We start from the raw sequence: 18615 nt of genomic DNA, 5'->3' as shown, positions 1-18615 counted from the left end.
GAAGACTTAAGATTTTTTAATAGAGGTAAATTACAAATCTATATAACGTTCTGACACCAGTTGATTTGAAATAAAAAGATTTTCGCTGGACAACCCCTTTAAGGTGCCTAGACAGCTTATAATAAAGTTAACTGGGATTTGCTGATTGTGTATGGTGGCCTCCCGACTCTTTTGTCCTTGGAGGTATAAGCCCTACACCAAAGCATCCTGGCTGTGGTTTACACCTTCCATAAAGGACTAATGTATATGCTGAGGTTGAGAGAGATAGCTTGGTAAGATTTGGATTTAGGATCAGAAAAATGTAGAATTGTTCTCTTTGCACCAGAGATTTGCTTTGCCTTCTAAGAGGTTGAACTTCATGGCCATTGCTCTAAAGTCATTTAGTGTATGTAAATGATGTGTTGACAGTGTTCTACCCTCAGTATCAAACTGCACGGCACCCATACTCTGCTGACAAGATAACAGCACGCTGTACACAGCTCTCTCCATTTGCAGGTGTTTGAGTGCTCACAGAGCTGTCATGGATCAATTCTCCATCTCTCAGAGACATTTCTCCTGGAGGATAACTGCAAGAACCTGACAACTTTCATCCAGCAGTTTATATACAGACGATGAGCAGGAGAGACTTATCCTCACTGAGCGACCGAAGAGACGCCTGAACAAATCACAGAATCAGAGATAGTGGAGATTTTGGTATAGCATGTTTGGCTGTCAGTACGTATAAAGTTTTCATATTTAGGTTGATTGTTTTTTGTTATTTAGCATTTGATTAATAAAATGTAAAAACTATTTAGTTTAAGTGATGAGCGTCATCCAGGCTTCTGATGGCTGCACCGACCGTCAGACATAGGGGGCGCTGCAGGACTGTGTCGTCTCTGTGATTTCCTTATTAATAAACCTGAATGTTCTACGTTGCAGTGTCTGTCTCTTGTTATGTCTATATCTTCACACCACGGGGTTGCTGATCACTCCTAGCTGATCAATTTCACATTCAACCACATCTCCTGTCTGAAAAATAAGGTGACAGATAGTAAATATCATTTATCAGCAATAGCAGCAGTGTGCCATAAAAACATAAGGAATTGGACTAATGCCTAGATAACCAGGCCATGTCTGATAGTCGTATGCACCCGGCCATCCACATGATGGAACATAAACTTCCTGCTATTTCTCCATGGTCTGGTTCTGCCAGCCATAAAGAGGGGTGTGCAGTTATGTACCCCAATACACAGCAAGCTGCGAGGCCCTGTGTGTTCTCACAGCTTTCCATCATAGCCAGCTGTAACTTTTTTTCAGCAGTTTGTTCAAGTTCTTTGGGATCAGACGCATCTGTGAGCCTCCAGCACCCATGATCCTTTTGCCGAATTACCTTTGTCCTTTCTTGGCCAACCTATGCTAGGTACTAACCACCGCAAACTAGGAACATCCCACTGCTGTTCTTTACTCTGTCCCATTTGTGTATCCATCACAATTTGGTCCTTGTCAGACAGCATGCTGCGGCCTGGACCTCGGGGTTTCCAGCATCAGCATTCAATATCATGCCAGGAGCTCCAAGGTCCAGGCTGCAACATACTTTCTGTGCATGGACTGTATTTTGCAGATGTGTTAATGGCCCCTTCCACTTGCACATTTGTCCTACATTCAACACATCTAAGGGTCCTATTCCTCGGGCAGATGGAGGCCCGATCAATAATGTAAAATCTGAAAATCTGCTAGATCGACGCTTGTTTACTGGGCCTATTCCGCGGCCTTATAATCGTTTAGCGAGGGCTGCAGGGACATAGTTACCGATGTCCTTGCAGCCCTTGATTTAAACACCATACTTACCTAAGCATGTTGCAGGTCTTCTCCTGCGCTCCTTCTCCCTCCCGGTCCAGTGCGCAGCAGAAGCTTCGGAGTGGAGAAGCCCTGCAACATGCTAGGTAAAGCATGGTGCTTTTGAAATCATCAGGCACCAACCGCGCATCGCTATTTCACACAACGATGCACGGTCGGTGCCCGATGATTTTAGGTTTAAAGCTAAATAAAACAATCAGCAGATGACACAATCATTGGCTGATCGTTCTCTCTATTCCACGGAGCGATAATCGGCTGAATCGGGCCAATTATTACTCTATGGAATAGGCCCCTAAAAAACCTACTGCCTAATATATCACAACTTCTAACAGCCACCATTGTACTGAGATAATCAGTCATTCACCTGGCAGTGGTTTTAATGTTATGGCTGTTTGGTGTATGTCCTTTATCTTGATATGCTAAACCAGGGATATCCTTAAGGTTTGGCTGTCCAGGTGATGATGGAAATTGTAGTTTTGCAACAGCTGGATGGCCAAAGGTTCCCCATCTCTGGGCTAAACCACTGCCTAAGGCCTTAATCACATGTTCAGTAAAGTTGTCCGTGATTGCGTATCCGTAATCAGGCATTGCCCATTGATTTCTATTGTGCTGTTCACACATTCTGTTCTTTCGTGGATCTGCAATCTGTGCAGCAAAAATATAGGATATGTCCTAGTGCGGACTGAATTGCAGCATGGACTTGCCAATAGAAGGCTATGGGATCCGTGTTGTTTATGCATGTCACGTCCGTGAAAAACGTGGATCAAATCTAAGCAAACTAGTTATTTATTTATTTTCTTTACCAATTCAACATTTTTGCGACTACGGATGCAATTACGGACCATTCTCCACGGAGAATTGAGTATTTGCAGACCATAAAAATCACTGAATGTGTGAATGAGGCCTAAGGGGCGCATACAGTATATAGTACATTGTCCTATTGAAGTACAGAAGTCATGCACTGAAAATCACGAGGAAACCAGTTTCTATTGTCATGTGATTTCCTATTATTAATAATGTCATTTATAGTAAGACAAGAAAGGAAACTTTACCACTTCCGCTATCCACATCTCTCACCTTAAGGAATACTGGAGGTTTCCTGAATACTCCGACTCCAGGGGGCGTCCCAGTAAGAAATACATCTCCTGGATTTAATGTGACAAATCTGAAAGGAGACATAGCCAAGTCAGAATATACTGTATATAGTGTTTCTGCACTTATAACATCGGACTGAATGAAGATGCACACTACACTTATAATACAGTGAGTATTTCTATAACTATTAAAGGGATTATCCAGGCTTAGAAAAACATGGCTGCCTTCTACTAAAAACAGCACCTCTCCTGTCCTCAGTTTGGGTGTGGATTTTGTAGCTCAATTTCATTGAAGTGAATGGAGGTGAATTGTAATACCACACACAACCTGAGGACGGGGTGGCGCTGAAACACCCTGAGCGGCTCTGGCTGCACGCTCCATTGTGTGCAGTGGAGAGTTCTGATGCAGGCACACACGGATGCGCCCGCATCAGAACTCAGCGGCGCTAAAGATCTTCCGCACACTACTGTAGTAATCCGGGATGATCTTTTCTGAGACCGGCCGTTTGCCACGGAACATCCGGTCTCTTACAAGGTGTGAACATGGCCTAAGGGTGTATGTTAGAGAAATTCCTGTATCTGTGGCCTCATGTCTTCAGTTCTTATAAATGTGCCCGTGTTTCAACTGTTGTCTGCATCTTACGTATCTTACTAGTAAACAACTTGTCCTTGCAATATAATAAAACCTTTTGAACAAAAGGATTGATGCTAAAGTTAGTACAATAGGAGCGCCTCTGTGTGCCGTGATTCATAGTCCATGAGACATTCAGAATGCCACGTCTGTCTCGCATCCATTATGGGTCTTTTTTGAATGTACAGACATAGGGCAGAGGTGAAGAGGCAATAACTTTGACAGTGTTTACAGCAAAGAATTTTCTTTTTTTTCTCATTTGGCCAATGTTTCACGAGTAAACCCTCACTTGGAGACCCAGGCAATGAGAGCTTCCGTCTTGAAAACCATCTGGTTTGTGTTACTATCCTGGACGAGGTTCCCATTCACACGGCAACGGATTCCAAGACTGTGGGGATCTGGGAAGGAAGGGGACTTGGTTATTGTGCAGTGCAAGCGTGATGCAGTGTTATGTCTACAGTCAAGCCTGAGTGCTGGTGTACAACACGGCTGCACAGAATATCCGCAAGAAAGTTACAGGAAAAACATGTCTAGCGTGTACATGAGGAGCAGCACTATTTCTGACCATTATATAACTCGTATATGAGATTTGTCACCACTACAGATGAGCGAACCGGGTTCAGGTTCGTGTCGATCAAAACCCGAACGTTCGGCATTTGATTAGCTGGGGCTGCTGAACTTGGATAAAGCTCTAAGGTTGTCTGGAAAACATGGATACAGCCAATGACTATGTCCATGATTTCCATGTAGCCTTAGGGCTTTATCCAAGTTCAGCAGCCGCCGCTAATCAAATGCCAAAAGTTCGGGTTCGGATGGACTCGAGCATGCTCAAGGTTCGCTCATCTCTAGTCACCACCCTTCTGCAATGTTTCTCTCTCATTTTATCATTTTAAGTCCTTCCTCAGCTAGAGGGTGTAGACTAGCTGCTATGATGTCTCCCATAGACATATGAGGGATCCCGCTCCCCTATACCTTTGTAGGACACCCACAGAAGCAGCAGCATGGAAGATTATCCAGGAGTATTGAGCAGAGAAGGTTGGGTTCACATGGTATTTTGGACCTCATTTTGGTCAGCAGTTCTGTCCAAACCAAGAATGCAACACACACCAATAAAAAAAACCTATAATGGAAAGATTAGCACCTTTTCCTGTGTTTTGGTCTCACTCCTGGTTTTGGTAAAAGTGGTGACCAAAGTAAAGCCCAAAATACTGTGTGGGAACCTAGGGGGGGGGGGTGTAGATTTGGATCATGATTTAATCATGATCAATGAGGCAATGTGAGGAGGCCACACCTCCTCCCCACCTTGTCATGCCCCCCCAGCCCACCCATCGGGCGAGCAGGGCATACGGCAGGCGTACGCCAGGGAGCAGACGAATCTGCACCTTCTCCCTGGCGTATGCCTCGGGCGGGCGTTTCGTAAATGTACCCCCTAGTCTCAGCTGTGAATCTAGCACCGGGATGAGATTTAAAGAGGTACTCCAGCCAATCAGTAGTGTCCCACCTCTGTTGCTCATTGGCTGCAATGCCAGGGAGGAGGAAAGTGTCCATTCTTATTTTTAAACAACCCATCCCAGAGCATACATCAAAAAAAGGCCCTCGCCCAGAGTACCCCTTTAATCTCCTATATCTAGCAATCCAAGCAGGTTACTATAGTCACCACTCCTGACATGTCTGTTTTAATATATCCTTGTTTTTCTCATGAAACAATTCTGGATCATCCTTTCTTATAGCTCGGTGATGTGCCATTCCTCTGCTATTCTTACTAGAAATGTATAACTAAAAAGCCATATGGGTGTTGGGGGCGTGACCCTACACTGTTGAGCACTGACAGCTCTGATTGGATAGTATCAGTGTAAGGACACACCCCCAATTGGTAACACCCACTTAGTTATTGGGTCATACATTTCTAGTAAGAATAACAGAGGAACAGCACATCACACAGCTATAAGAAAGGATGGTGCAGAATTGTTATTTCATTGTCATTGGATGTAGTTGCTGAAACAGGTCAGGAGTAGAGATGATCAAACATCGGGAATTTTCAGGTTCGTTGAACTCGAACCATCAGCTTTCCACTAAATTTGAACCTGAAAATTCCCGATGTTCGATCATCTCTAGTCAGGAGTGGTGACTTTAAGTAGTTTTTGCAGTTTGTTGAAATGATAATGACCAATTAATCAAAGAGTCATGAACAATACATTGTACATTGTCTCCTAAAGTAACATAAACATAAATACCTGAGACGGCATCTTTAGTGACAAGCGCTGGGCCCATTGGACAAAAAGTGTCGAATGTTTTACCCAGAAGCCACTGCTTGCCGTTCTTTTTCATCTGCCAGTCACGAGCACTAACGTCATGAGCCACGGTAAATCCTGCCACATGCTCCATTGCGTCCTGCTCCTGTGTATACAGCAGAAATGTGTCTGTATAAAGGGAGAGTCACATCTTTCAATGTAACACAGGAAAAGGATAGTGGGAACCATTACCCCCACACTGTATGATACAAACATCATAGGTCTATGAAGCCTTCTCCTTACTGACACCAATTACATGGGACAATTATTGTCTCTATTATTGTAATAGAAACAACGATCAGCCAATGAAATGATCATTTTAGGTTTGGACCTAAAATTGTCGGGCACCGACCACGCATTGCTACGTGTAATAGTGATGCGCGGCCGACAGCTGACCATTATCCAAACACCTGATACCTTACCTCTCCCCGCTCTCAGTCTTCTCTCCTGTGCTCCGCAGAGGCCGCTCAGCCAAGCAAAGCCGGGATCACTGCGGCCTGTCAGCTAATGGGCCGCTCAGACGCTGCTGCTGCTGCCACCAGGGCCAGGAAGCTGCGGAGCACAGGAGAGAAGACCAGGAGCGGGGAGAGATAAGGTATCAGTTGTTTGGACATTCGTCAGCCACTCATCACTATTACACGTGTGGTCGGCTCGAACGATGCTAACGATGTCCATGCAGCCCTAACTGCCCAATTTTGGGCTGACTTATAGGTTCAGTAAATAAGCACCGATCTAGCAAAATGGCGCTAGTTTACTAAAACGTGTAATAGTACACTTACTTCAGTCCCTAATGTGGATATCTTGCTTCAACAGATTGAGTCTTACGTATTTCAGCCTTAAAGCAGCGTACTTAAGGAAGCTTGGTGTACATTGAGTCTGTGCTAGTCTTTCCATAATTATGCTTGTAATAATAAAAACAGCTTCTATCTTTAAAAGAAATTGTGCTTGTAATCCATGCATTAAAAAATTAATCTATCCATTTGTACCTTGATATTTTTCCCTTTTTTTCCTATGACAAAAGCCAGTTCAACTTCCCAATCCACTTCCTGCAAACAGAGAGAAAACTATGAGAACATTATCACTATAAAAAGAGAAGCAGATAGAAAATGATAAACAATGTAATAGCGCCATCTAGTGGCTAACACCTGTAATAGTAGCTTATGATAAGTAACACTGCACAATCTATTATACATTCTCCCTATATTATATTATATAAGATAACCTGTACATAGCAGTTAACAAGGCAACCAATAAACACACTATGACAGTTCTATTCATCTTAAAGGAGGTTAGAGAAATCCATGTGCTTCATGAAAAAACAAATCCAAAACAAAGTAAGTACAGCAGAACTACAGTACCACACTGGGTCGCGCTGTTTCTAGAATAAAGCAGCCATGTTTTTTTTTTTTTTTTTTTATTCTTGGACAACCTCTTAAATCATGAGCTGGTTGTCCCATGTCAGCAGAAATTCTACACATTTGGAAACTTCATTATTTTTCTACTGACCTTAAACAAATGTTTCCATTGGAGATGGAGTAAGCAAATTAAAGGGGTATTCTGCTCAAACATAACTTTTCATATTCTGCTACCCTTGGACTAACAATCCATTCCACACTTGTAACTATCTATTCAGTCTCCTTCTGAGCTGCTGCTTTCTGCTCAAGACACAAAAATCTGTGTGTGAGTTTTTCTCTCCATTTCCCCCTCCTCCCGTTCCCTTCCAAGACAGCTCATGTAAACAAGTCCCTGGCTGGCTGTATCTGCAACTGAGCTTCTTTGTACTGCTGGGAGGCTTTTTCTGAAGTCAAGATGCTAATTAAGTCAGTTGTCTCGGAAGGGAGGGGGAATGGAGAGAAAAGATCATACACAGTTTATTGTGTTTTCAGCAGAAGGCAGCAGCTCAGACCTGGGGGAAGGAGACTGAATAGATAAGTATGGAAGGAATTGTTAGTCTCACTATGGGCAGCAACATATGAAAAGTTATGTTTCAGCAAAATAACCCTTCAACTCTCCAATAAGTGGAAAGGGATTTTAAATTAAGGACACTTCATCTATCTATCTATCTATCTATCTATCTATCTATCTATCTATCTATCTATCTATCGGATAGAGGTTATGTGTCAGATTAGTAGTTGGGGTCACACCTGAAAGGGGTCCTACCAGAAGTGGTTGGGCATGCAAGCTGCCGCTCCAACTCTATGGGGCTGATGAAGATAGTCAGACCCCACAGATCACTTGTCAGAAAATGCCTATATGTAATACTTACAGTTGTGTCAGAAACTGGACTTATAGTAAAACAGTGCCTCTAGGTAATGACAGCTTATAGTATATACATCTAATGTTTGCCTAAGGGGTATCATAGACAAACACAAAATGTGTCCCTGTAGAAAGAGATTGCTCCAAATGCTATTTTTATGCATTCAGTAAAGTAGGCACCTCTTAGAGCGGGCAGTGTTAAGGCTCTGTTCACATCTGCATAATGGTTTCCTTTGACGTACAATGGGGTCTCTGTCAGGTTCTGCTAAAGTGTCTGTCATTTTGATGGGAAAATTAGCACCGCATGCAGCACTACTTCTCCTGTCAAACATGACAGAATCTATGGCGGAAGTTCCCAGTGAGCCTCCAACGCAGATGTGAACAGAGCCTAAAATATATCCACGGCCGCCTTGTCTAGGAGAAGCAGTGTGCCATCCCCTGCACATGAGTCACCGCCAGTACCTGGAGCTCCTGAAGTTTCCTCAGAAATTGTGCTGTTCCTTATGACCGACTGAGGAGTTTTCTCCTTTACAGTTTCAGGCTGGGTTCACACTACGTATATTTCAGTCAGTATTGTGGTCCTCATATTGCAACCAAAACCAGGAGTGGATTAAAAACACAGAAAGGCTCTGTTCACACAATGTTGAAATTGAGTGGATGGCTGCCATATAACAGTAAATAACGGCCATTATTTCAATATAACAGCCGTTGTTTTAAAATAACAGCAAATATTTGCCATTAAATGGCGGCCATCCACTCAATTTCACCATTGTGTGAACAGAGCCTTTCTGTGTTTTCAATCCACTCCTGGTTTTGGTTGCAATATGAGGACCGCAATACTGACTGAAATATACATAGTGTGAACCCAGCCTCAGAATAAGGGTATGTGCACACTACGGAATCCGTGCAGATCAGCCGCCGACCATAGAATTGAGTCTATGGCACCGGCGGAAATGTGCGCGGCCGTGAGTGGGGGCAATCTGCGGAATCGGTAGTGTGCACACACCCTTAGAATTACTTACCCTGACACATTTAGTAGTTCTCAAGGCGAACACTACATCTCCCATCAAGATCATATACAGTGGAGAAAAGAAGTATTTGATACACGGCCAATTTTGCAAGTTTTCCCACCTACAAAGAATGGAGAGGTGTGTAGTCTTTATTATAGGTACACTTCACCTGTTAAAAAAAAAAATCCAGAAAATCCCATTGTATGATTTGCAGACACTGCAGCAGGGATTGTGTCCTGCTCCTCCATACACATGTTCTCCAGATCTTTCAGGTTTTGAGGCTGTCACTGGGCAACATTTCAGCTTCCTCCAAAGATTTTCTATTGGGTTCCGGTGTGGAGACTGGCTGGGCCACTCCAGGACCTTGATATGGTTCTTACAGATCTGCTCCTCACTGACCTGGCTGTGTGTTTCTGGTTATTGTCATGACCCAGCAACCACCCATCTTACATAGTCTCACTGAGGGATGGAGGTTGTTGGCCTAAATCTCCCATCAATATGGTGCCTCCTGTCTCCTCTGCAAAAAAGCACCCCAAAGGATGATGTTTCCACCCACATGCTTCACGGTTGGGACAGTGCTCTTGGCGTTGTACTCTTCCAAACATGGTGAGTAAAGTTCTATTTCGGCCTCATCCGACCTCATGACCGTCTCCCATGCTTCCTCTGGATCATCCAGATCAGGTAACCAGGAAACTTCAAATGGGCCTGGACATGTACTGTCTTCAGCGGGAGGACCCTGCATGTCCTGCAAGATTTTAGGCAATAATGGCGTAGTGTTAATTTTTAAGACTGTGGTGCCAGCTCTTTTCAGGTCATTGATGAGGTCCTTCCGTATAGTTCTGGGCTGATTCCTGACCTTTATCAGAATCATCCTTAACCATGAAGCGAGATCTTGCATGGAGCCCCAGAGATTGACAGTCATCTTGTATGTCTTCCATTTTCTAATAATAATAATAATAATAATAATAATAATAATAATAATTGGGCCAACAGTTGTTACCTTCTCACCAAGCTGCTTTTCTATTGTACTCTAGCCCATCCCAGCCTTGTGAAGGTCTACAATTTTGTCCCTGGTGTTCATAGACAGCTCTTTGGTCTTGGCCATGATGGAGAGGTTGGGGTATGATTGATTGAGTGTTTAGACAGGTGTTTTTTTTTTTATACAGGTAACAAGTTCAAACAGGTGCAATTACTGCAAGTAATGACTGCAGAGTAGGAGAAGCTTCTTAAAGAAATTATAACACGTTAGTGAGAGACAGAATTCTTGCTGATTGATAGGTGATCCAATACTTATTTCCTGTAATAAATTATTTAAAGATCATACAATGTGATTTTCTGGAATTCTTTTATAGATTCTGTCTCTCACAGGTCCTTTGTAGGTGGGAAAACATGCAGAATCAGCGGAGTACCAAATACTTGTTTTCCCCACTGTATGTAACTTACACCTCAGGGCTTACACTATGTCTCCCATATAACTTAGTTGACTATCAGGTGGTGACACCTTTACAGAGAACAAATCACCAATATTTCTGATAATTAACTAAAAATACAGCAAAGAAATACTTAATGCGCTATTTTCTTATGTATATTTTCTTATATGTGTCTAAAGTGCTTAAAGGAGAAGTCCAGCTAAAATTTTCATTTAAGTTGTACAAATCCCCAATATACACTTATTATGGAAAATGCATATAAAGTGTTTTTTCCCTGCACCTACTACTGCATCAAGGCTTCACCTCCTGGATAACATGGTGATGTCACTTCCTGGATAAAATGGTGATGTCACTTCCTGGATAACATGGTGATGTCAGGCCCCGACTCCCAGAGCTGTGCGGCTGTGGCTGGAGAGGATGATGGCAGGGGGACACCGAGGGACACAGGGCACTGGAGGGACACTAAGCATCCATCTGCCATCATCCTCTCCAGCAGCCACAGCCTGGGAGTCGGGTCGTGACATCACGATGTTATCCAGGAAATGACATCAGCATGTTATCCAAGAAGTGACATCACCATGTTATCCAAAAAGTGAAGCCTTGATGTATGTGCAGGGAAAAAAAGCACTTTATAAGCATTTTCCATAATAAATGTATAATGATGATTTGTATAACTTTTGGGGGGGGCAATACAATACTTTAACATGTGTTTCTATGCCGTATTTTTACTTTATTGCCCGAAATTTTGGTGATTGGTTCCCCACCAAAAATGAACACAGGCACCTGACTTTCTGCAGGAAGGACAATGGAGTCATAAGGACCAACGATGGAGGTGGGAAACTTGCTGAAGATGATGGGCTCTTTAGGAACGGGGACATTTTGCTCCAGGCAGTGGTCGACATAGTTCATCCCGACACAAATAACCTTCTCAGGGTTGGTGATGGGAGACAAGATAGAGAGCTGACAGCGGCTCAGGATGTGCTGACCAGAGTCCAGGGCCCTGAAAGGCAAGCAATGGTGTCAAGAGGATGGAGCTCCAGGTATACAGTATTAAGATACTATGAGCCTAAAAATTAACATAAAAAGTGACACAGTTACATCACCAACCTGGCGCTTGCCCTGTACACCAATGGCGTTCTGTGTACAGGGCGCGTCTCTGCATGCTAAAGAGAGAAGCCCTGTATATGGAACAAAATAATCCTATACAGGGCTTCTCTGAAGATAAAGAGGACGGGGCAGGCCGCACCAAAGGGATCCTGGCTGAGGCTGCTACGTGACGGAAGATGGCAGCAGGCTCACTATACCTACCTGCGGTTATCTAATGCCGCCCAGCCATCAGTGTACGTACACCTCCCCAGAGAGCAATATTAGTGTAATATATACAGCCTGATACCTCTGCCGAGCTTCCTCCACCACCTTCCCGGCTCCCCAGTTACCTTTGTTGGCTTGGTTTATTCTCAGAGGAGTGCCCAGGCCCCTGCACTGAAGAGAGCAGTGACAGCGTGGCCTATGGCTGCAGGAGCGGGACGGCTGTGTGGATAACAGCAGGTACATATTTATATTGAGCCTGACGTTATAAGTCCCTTCGAGCAATATCACCGCTCTTTAGTGCAGGGGATCGAACACTGCTCTGAGAATAAACGTGGGAGATAGAGTCAGTCAGAGCAGAGAGCGCAGCTGTCGGTAGCATTGTCATCATGCCCTGGGATTACCAAGCCGACAAAGATATCTGAGGAGCCGGGAGGGTGGTGGAGGAAGCTCGGCAGAGGTATCAGGCTGTATACGTTACCCTGAGGTGTCCTTACAGGGACAGCTGGGCGGCATTAGATAATCGCAGGTACGTATAGTGAGCCTGCTGTCATCTCCCATCACATAGCACCCTCAGCCTGGAGCCCTTTGGTGCAGCCTGCCCCAGAAGCTTTGTATAGGATCATATAGTTCCATATACAGGGCTTCTGTCTTCAGCATGCAGACACACGCCCCGTACACACATCCCCATTTGTGTTACCTTCCGTCTACAGGGCGGGTCTTTTAAACCCCACTACAAGCTGGGTGCTAGGTCGTTCATGTCACTTAGTCATGAATCTGACCTGAGAAACTCAAAAACAGGCCTGAATTATTAATATAACCCAATTAGAGATAATGGGGGAGATTTATCAAACTGGTGTAAAGTGAAACTGGCTCAGTTGCCCCTAGCAACCAATCAGATTCCACCTTTCATTTTCCAAAGAGTCTGTGAGGAATGAAAGGTGGAATCTGATTGGTTGCTAGAGGCAACTGAGCCAGTTTCACTTTACACTATAATTGATAAATCTCCCTCAATAATTGCCAGGGTAAGTTAATCTCCTAAATATAAAAATAAGTCAGAAAACCCCTTGGAAGTAAATACTGTAGCTGACATAGACCTCAACATGGGGCGAAAACATGCTGGTGACTTCAGCCTGCAAAGTGCCTGGTAGAAATCAGTATGTACCTCTTGGCTATCTGTAGTGTGGTATCGCCACCTTCTAGGAACTCTCTCATCCTACATGGCAGTGAGGAATCGAAGGCATTCAGGTCAATGACGTTCCCTCCATCCAGCTCTATCCCGATCCTCTGACCTGCAGACGCCGAGCTCTGGAACTGAATCAGCCTCATTCTCAGCACAGGAAAGTGGGAAATGCCTCTCCGGGGCGAGAAGTGGACACGGTTATACTGGAGCGCTCGCAGGACACCTTGGACAGAGCCCAACATTAACCTGCAAGAAAAAGAACACTGCGTCCGTATACTCTTCTGTGATGGGTACAGCCGCCTGTCAGGGGTTCAGTCTGTGCGGAGGACACAGGGGGGACCCTCACATTCTGCGTTATGTCTATACAATCAATAAAGGCAGAAATGAATAAAGATTGTGACTCCATATACTTCTATATAGTTGTATACTTTCCTACTATAGAAATTAATGGGTTAAATCCAACCTGAAAAGTGCTCCGTAAACTTGTGTGAAGCTGCCCTATACTGTGGCCTCACTGACTCCTAGACGTTGTGCAGAGCTGTCCTGCTGACATCACATATCAGCAGATTCCTATACAGACCCCCGAGTAACTTATTAACAATGAGTAGCTGCTTCTCCGCCCAAAACTGTGCTGAAAGCGGCATGTATCGTACATGTATATGTGGTGGTATATACAGCATTATCACCCACCATGGAAAAGTCATCAATATCTGACTGGTGGGGGGACAGGGGTCTGACACCCAGCAATGTTACTGATCCACTATTAGTCACAGTGGTGGCGCCTGTATACCCTAACAGAGCCTTAAGCGGACAGCGCCATACACAGCGTAGTGGCTGTGCTGGGTTAGTGCAACTCAACTCCCATTCACTTCAGTAGGATTTGAGGCCCCTACATAATAAAGAGCATGGGTCTCCAAACTGCGGCCCTCCAGCTGTTGCAATACTACATTTCCCATCATGCCTGGACAGCCAAATCCAAAGCTTTTGGAATGATGGGAATTGTGGTTTTGCAACAGCTGGAGGGCCGCAGTTTGGAGACCCATGTTATAAAGCCAACTGCATCAGGCCTGTTCTCTGTATGTATAGAGGACTGGGTGTCAGAACCTCATTAATCAGATATTGATGGTTAATATAAAAAAGATCTGGAAAACCCCTTTAGACTATAAAAGAAAAATTGTGTTTCCAGCTCACCTCTTCAATGTTAAAGGGGTACTCCAGCAAAAAGCTTTTCCCCAGTAAGTAAAACACATTACAAAGGTATATGACTCTGTAATATGCTTCAATCACCTATCTGCCCCTTCCCTATCTTTTCCCCCCTCAACCCCCCACCAGGAAGTGAAGTAAACTCATTCTTACCTAATGACTGTTGACCCTAGGCTGTTCTGTGGCAGCCATTTTGTGACAATGACATCATCAAGAGGGAGGCGGGTCTAAGCCCTGATAGGCCAGCCGCCCTTTGTCAGATGTCTCAGGTTGCTCAGCTCTGATTGGCTGAACAAGCTGTAAGCCCTCTAACAGTTTTACAGAGTCAATTAGACATCACAGGAGACAAAGTGCATCATGGGAAAGCCAAAACCAGGAAGTGTAGAAAAAAAATGAAGCCACCAACTGGAGCTTCAGTTCATTATTTTATTTTTTTTTTTTATCAGCGCCGGAGTTGTCCTGTTTATGTTCACATTGCTGATCCGAAGTCTTTTCTCTATCTCCCATAGCTTTATTGTCCAGCCTCACAATGACACTGGCTGGCTCCACAGGTGTAACACGTCCGTATTACTGCCCCATGTCCCGGCCTGACTGCTGCTTGGATCTGCAGTAAGGTTGGGATCTATGTCTGTAATACAGAATTTAAAAAAATAAGTGTATGTAAGTGTATTTGCCCATCACATGAGCATATGGAATACTATTATTATATACTGTATATATGTTGCAGTGAAATGATCAAATCACTGACCCCTTTCAGAGAAATGATGGAATGAACGATTGAGGAGTCGTCTGGCTGTATGTTTGGCGATGGGGAGCAGAGCGGCACACCTCCCGGCAGGCATACGGCGGCGGGGAGCAGAGCGGACAGGCCAGGGAAGCAGGAAGCGAGCAGCAGGGGAAATGAGCAGAACGGGGAGCAGAGAGGCGGCGTAGGTGGACAGGGAGCAGAGGGGACCGGCCGGGGGAGCAGGAGGCATGTCACAGGGTGGGGCAGATGGGGAGCAGAGCGGCACAGCTCCCGGCAGGTATATGGTGGCGGGGGTGGACAGGGAGCGGAGGGGACAGGCCGGGGGAGCAGGAGGCATGTCACAGGGCGGGGCAGATGGGGAGCAGAGCGGCACACCTCCCGGCAGGTATATGGTGGCGGGGGTGGACAGGGAGCGGAGGGGACAGGCCGGGGGAGCAGGAGGCATGTCACAGGGCGGGGCAGATGGGGAGCAGAGCGGCACACCTCCCGGCAGGTATATGGTGGCGGGGGTGGACAGGGAGCGGAGGGGACAGGCCGGGGGAGCAGGAGGCATGTCACAGGGCGGGGCAGATGGGGAGCAGAGTGGCACACCTCCCGGCAGGTATATGGCGGCGGGGGTGGACAGGGAGCGGAGGGGACAGGCCGGGGGAGCAGGAGGCATGTCACAGGGCGGGGCAGATGGGGAGCAGAGCGGCACACCTCCCGGCAGGTATATGGCGGCGGGGGTGGACAGGGAGCGGAGGGGACAGGCCGGGGGAGCAGGAGGCATGTCACAGGGCGGGGCAGATGGGGAGCAGAGCGGCACACCTCCCGGCAGGTATATGGTGGCGGGGGTGGACAGGGAGCGGAGGGGACAGGCCGGGGGAGCAGGAGGCATGTCACAGGGTGGGGCAGATGGGGAGCAGAGCGGCACACCTCCCGGCAGGTATATGGCGGCGGGGGTGGACAGGGAGCGGAGGGGACAGGCCGGGGGAGCAGGAGGCATGTCACAGGGCGGGGCAGATGGGGAGCAGAGCGGCACACCTCCCGGCAGGTATATGGCGGCGGGGGTGGACAGGGAGCGGAGGGGACAGGCCGGGGGAGCAGGAGGAGTGTAGCAGGGGAAATGAGCAGAACGGGGAGCAGAGAGGCGGCGGAGGCGGACAGGCAGCAGAGCAGACAGGCCGGGAGAGGCGATCTGGTAAGCAAATTCTATGTCGCAGGGGAGATTATAGAGTTCATTTCATCATTATCCTGAAAGAGGTCGGTGATTTGATCAATTCCCTAGGGAAATGATGGAACGGCGTGGTCATTTTATAATTTCCTGGGATTTGATCAAATTCCTGATTCTATCATTTCACTGCAGCATATATACTGTTATTACATCCGTATCTCTATACAGTATGGACTCTCATAGAGATGAAGGAGATGTGACTGTCCTATGACATCACAACAAAGCTGCAGGAGTAGCAGAAGCATAAAGTGCCCAGAGGGCGCCAGGCAGTCACATGACCGTCCTGTCACCTTATATATACACATATGTATATATATGAGCAGCTTCCATATGTTACACCCAGCACAGGACGCTGCCTCTCTATAACACTACATGTACATGAAGCGATTGCACTCAGCTACACGTCATATATAACGGCCAGAAACCTGTTTCCAGGACGACAACCCAAGACGGAGCCCAGCGTCTTCCGGTATGGGCAACCAGCGCTCAGTCTCATGACACCTGATAAGATCGCGGGAGAACTACATTTCCCCGCGTGCACTGCCTGCCAGCCGCGCGCCTCCAACAACAAAAGCTTTATTTAAAACGGACAAAATCCTTACCGTTTCAAAAACGCCGGGTTACACAGTGTGCTGAGCATGTGCTACCTGCTGCAAAATTACCACCACCGACATGTGCTGAGAGCGGAAGGCATGATGGGAGTTGTGGTTGGCGGACACTGATACACGGGCACTGATGTGGACACCCTGGCTGGCTGTATTGTAGCTGATACCTAGAAAAGTTATTGTTGTTGGGTAACTTCTTGTGGACAATGGAGTTCTCTATTATAAAGGAGCAGGTGAAAAGGCCTTTAAACCCAGCAACGGGGAACCTTGGGCCCTCCTGCTGTTGCAGAACTACAATTCCCATCATGCCTGGACAGCCAAAGCTTTGCTTTGGCTGTCCAGGCATGATGGGAATTGTAGTTTTACAACAGCTGGAGGGCCCAAGGTTGCCCATCCCTGCTTTACCCCAGTAAGTTGGGTGGTACAGGGCGATATTAAGGCTAGGGGCCAGGCCAGGAGATAGTTAGTTATGGGCGACCACTGAATGGCTACTCACACTGATGCATACAACGTCCTGGCACTAAAAGAGAGGACGTGACTTCCCAATGGGCTCTTGTTACTGCCAAGATGGGGGTCAGGGTGTTTCTTCTCTTCTTACTCTACATCGGGGTGATCTCTTGAGTTATCCCGCCACACGTCCATGTATTCAGTAGTCACCCATTTATCTGAGTGGCCTCCATGTAATGCTGCTGTATATGTTCCTATAGCAGCCATTGCAGGGGAAGGGTATAAGTGATAGTGCCTCCTCTTGCACAATCATCCACGGAGACTGCGGTCAGGAAGGGGACGACCCTGATGACCCTCATAATGGGGGCTCTCTACCAATGGGGGGGGGGGGGACAAATGGCGTGAATGGTACAAAAATATATACGCTCCAGGGCGACTTATGGGGAGCAATATCCTAGCACAGTCTTGAGTACTGAAACAAAATGGCAGTGAATCTGAAGATTGTAACATCACAGTTACAAAGGGGCTATCCAATCTTTTAACGTTGATGGCCATTAAAGGGGTTATCCAGCATAAAAAAATTCTTTCAAATCAACTGGTCTCAGAAAGTTATATAGATTTGTAATTTATTTCCTTAAAAGAAAAAAAAAAAAATCAGTACTTATCAGCTACTGTATGTCCTGCTGGAAGTGGTGAATGAATTCTTTCCAGTTTGGAGATCAGTAGAGACTTTCTGTTTCAATATATTTTATTGAATTTTTGTCAATAATTTTTTTTTGCAAACAAAAGTAAAGTTTGGCAAACAAAAGTATAAGCAGTAGAGACTTTCTATGGGGATTTGCTCCTGCTCTGGACAGTTCCTGACATAGACAGAGATGGCAGCAGAGAGCACTGTGTCAGACTGGAAGGAAAGACTGCTTCCTGCATTACATACAGCAGCTGATAGGTAGTGGAAGACTGGAGATTTTGTAATAGAAGTAAATCACAAAGCTATATAACTTTCTGACACCAGTTCATCTGAAAAAAGAAAAAAAAAAATCACTGGAGTACCCCTTTAATATTAGATCAGTGAGGTTGAACTCCAACATCCCCATGATCCAGTGGGTCTGCAGTTCCCCAGCCTCTATCAAAAAATAAGCCATCTATTTTATGAGACTGTATAATCAATTTAGAGGGAACCTTCAGCCATTATATATGCTGGCAATAGGCTTCTAAACATCCGTACTTACCCTTGCCGTCCTGCCCTTCTTCCTAGGACATAGGGCCGACCTGAAAGACTTCCACTGTTGCCGCTTCCTGGCTTCCGCCTTTACATGGGTGGCGTTCATGTCCGCAGCACTATGTTGGTGCATACTCCTTC

The 18615-nt window shown here is 45.8% G+C and overlaps 2 protein-coding genes across 9 annotated transcripts in view; one reads left to right on the top strand and one right to left on the bottom strand.

Annotated features, from left to right (window-relative positions):
• GPAT2 (glycerol-3-phosphate acyltransferase 2, mitochondrial) overlaps positions 1-937 on the top strand; it is a 43979-nt gene extending 43042 nt beyond the window's left edge. For 4 of the 7 annotated variants that reach the window (XM_069943360.1, XM_069943384.1, XM_069943339.1 and 1 more), the window contains one exon: positions 496-937. In XM_069943360.1, the coding sequence (XP_069799461.1) occupies positions 496-615 (120 nt within the window). In that variant the 3' untranslated portion in view covers positions 616-937. Of the gene's footprint in view, positions 1-479 lie in introns of all 7 variants that reach the window. The other 3 variants (XM_069943368.1, XM_069943393.1, XM_069943375.1) reach the window with 2 other exon arrangements.
• Positions 680-16729, bottom strand: LOC138766072 (oxaloacetate tautomerase fahd2, mitochondrial-like). Of its 2 annotated transcripts, none has more exons than XM_069943406.1 (8): positions 16629-16729; positions 13022-13285; positions 11332-11548; positions 6839-6898; positions 5796-5958; positions 3851-3959; positions 2914-3001; positions 680-1008 (listed from the first exon to the last, which is right to left on the bottom strand). In XM_069943406.1, the coding sequence occupies exons 1-8, from the start codon at positions 16697-16699 to the stop codon at positions 946-948; spliced, it is 1035 nt and encodes a 344-aa protein (XP_069799507.1). In that variant the 5' UTR covers positions 16700-16729; the 3' UTR covers positions 680-945. The 2 variants fall into 2 exon arrangements, with proteins under 2 accessions (XP_069799507.1, XP_069799516.1); XM_069943415.1 differs by lacking the exon at positions 16629-16729 and adding an exon at positions 14231-14304.
• Between the last annotated feature and the right edge of the window lie 1886 nt (positions 16730-18615).

The sequence above is a fragment of the Dendropsophus ebraccatus genome, chromosome 1 (assembly GCF_027789765.1).
Source record: "Dendropsophus ebraccatus isolate aDenEbr1 chromosome 1, aDenEbr1.pat, whole genome shotgun sequence".
NCBI classification, from domain to species: domain Eukaryota; kingdom Metazoa; phylum Chordata; class Amphibia; order Anura; family Hylidae; genus Dendropsophus; species Dendropsophus ebraccatus.
This window is presented reverse-complemented; position numbering and strand designations above follow the sequence as displayed.

Bases quoted from the DNA above. Each gene is read 5' to 3' on its own strand.
- LOC138766072 (XM_069943406.1), bottom strand. From the start codon at position 16,699: ATGAGACTGAGCGCTGGTTGCCCATACCGGAAGACGCTGGGCTCCGTC. The intron at 5,959-6,838 runs GTACAAATGGAT...CTGTATACACAG, and splicing joins AAAAAGGGAAAAATATCAAG to GAGCAGGACGCAATGGAGCA. The intron at 3,002-3,850 runs GTGAGGGTTTAC...GTCTCCTTTCAG, and splicing joins CTCATTGCCTGGGTCTCCAA to ATTTGTCACATTAAATCCAG.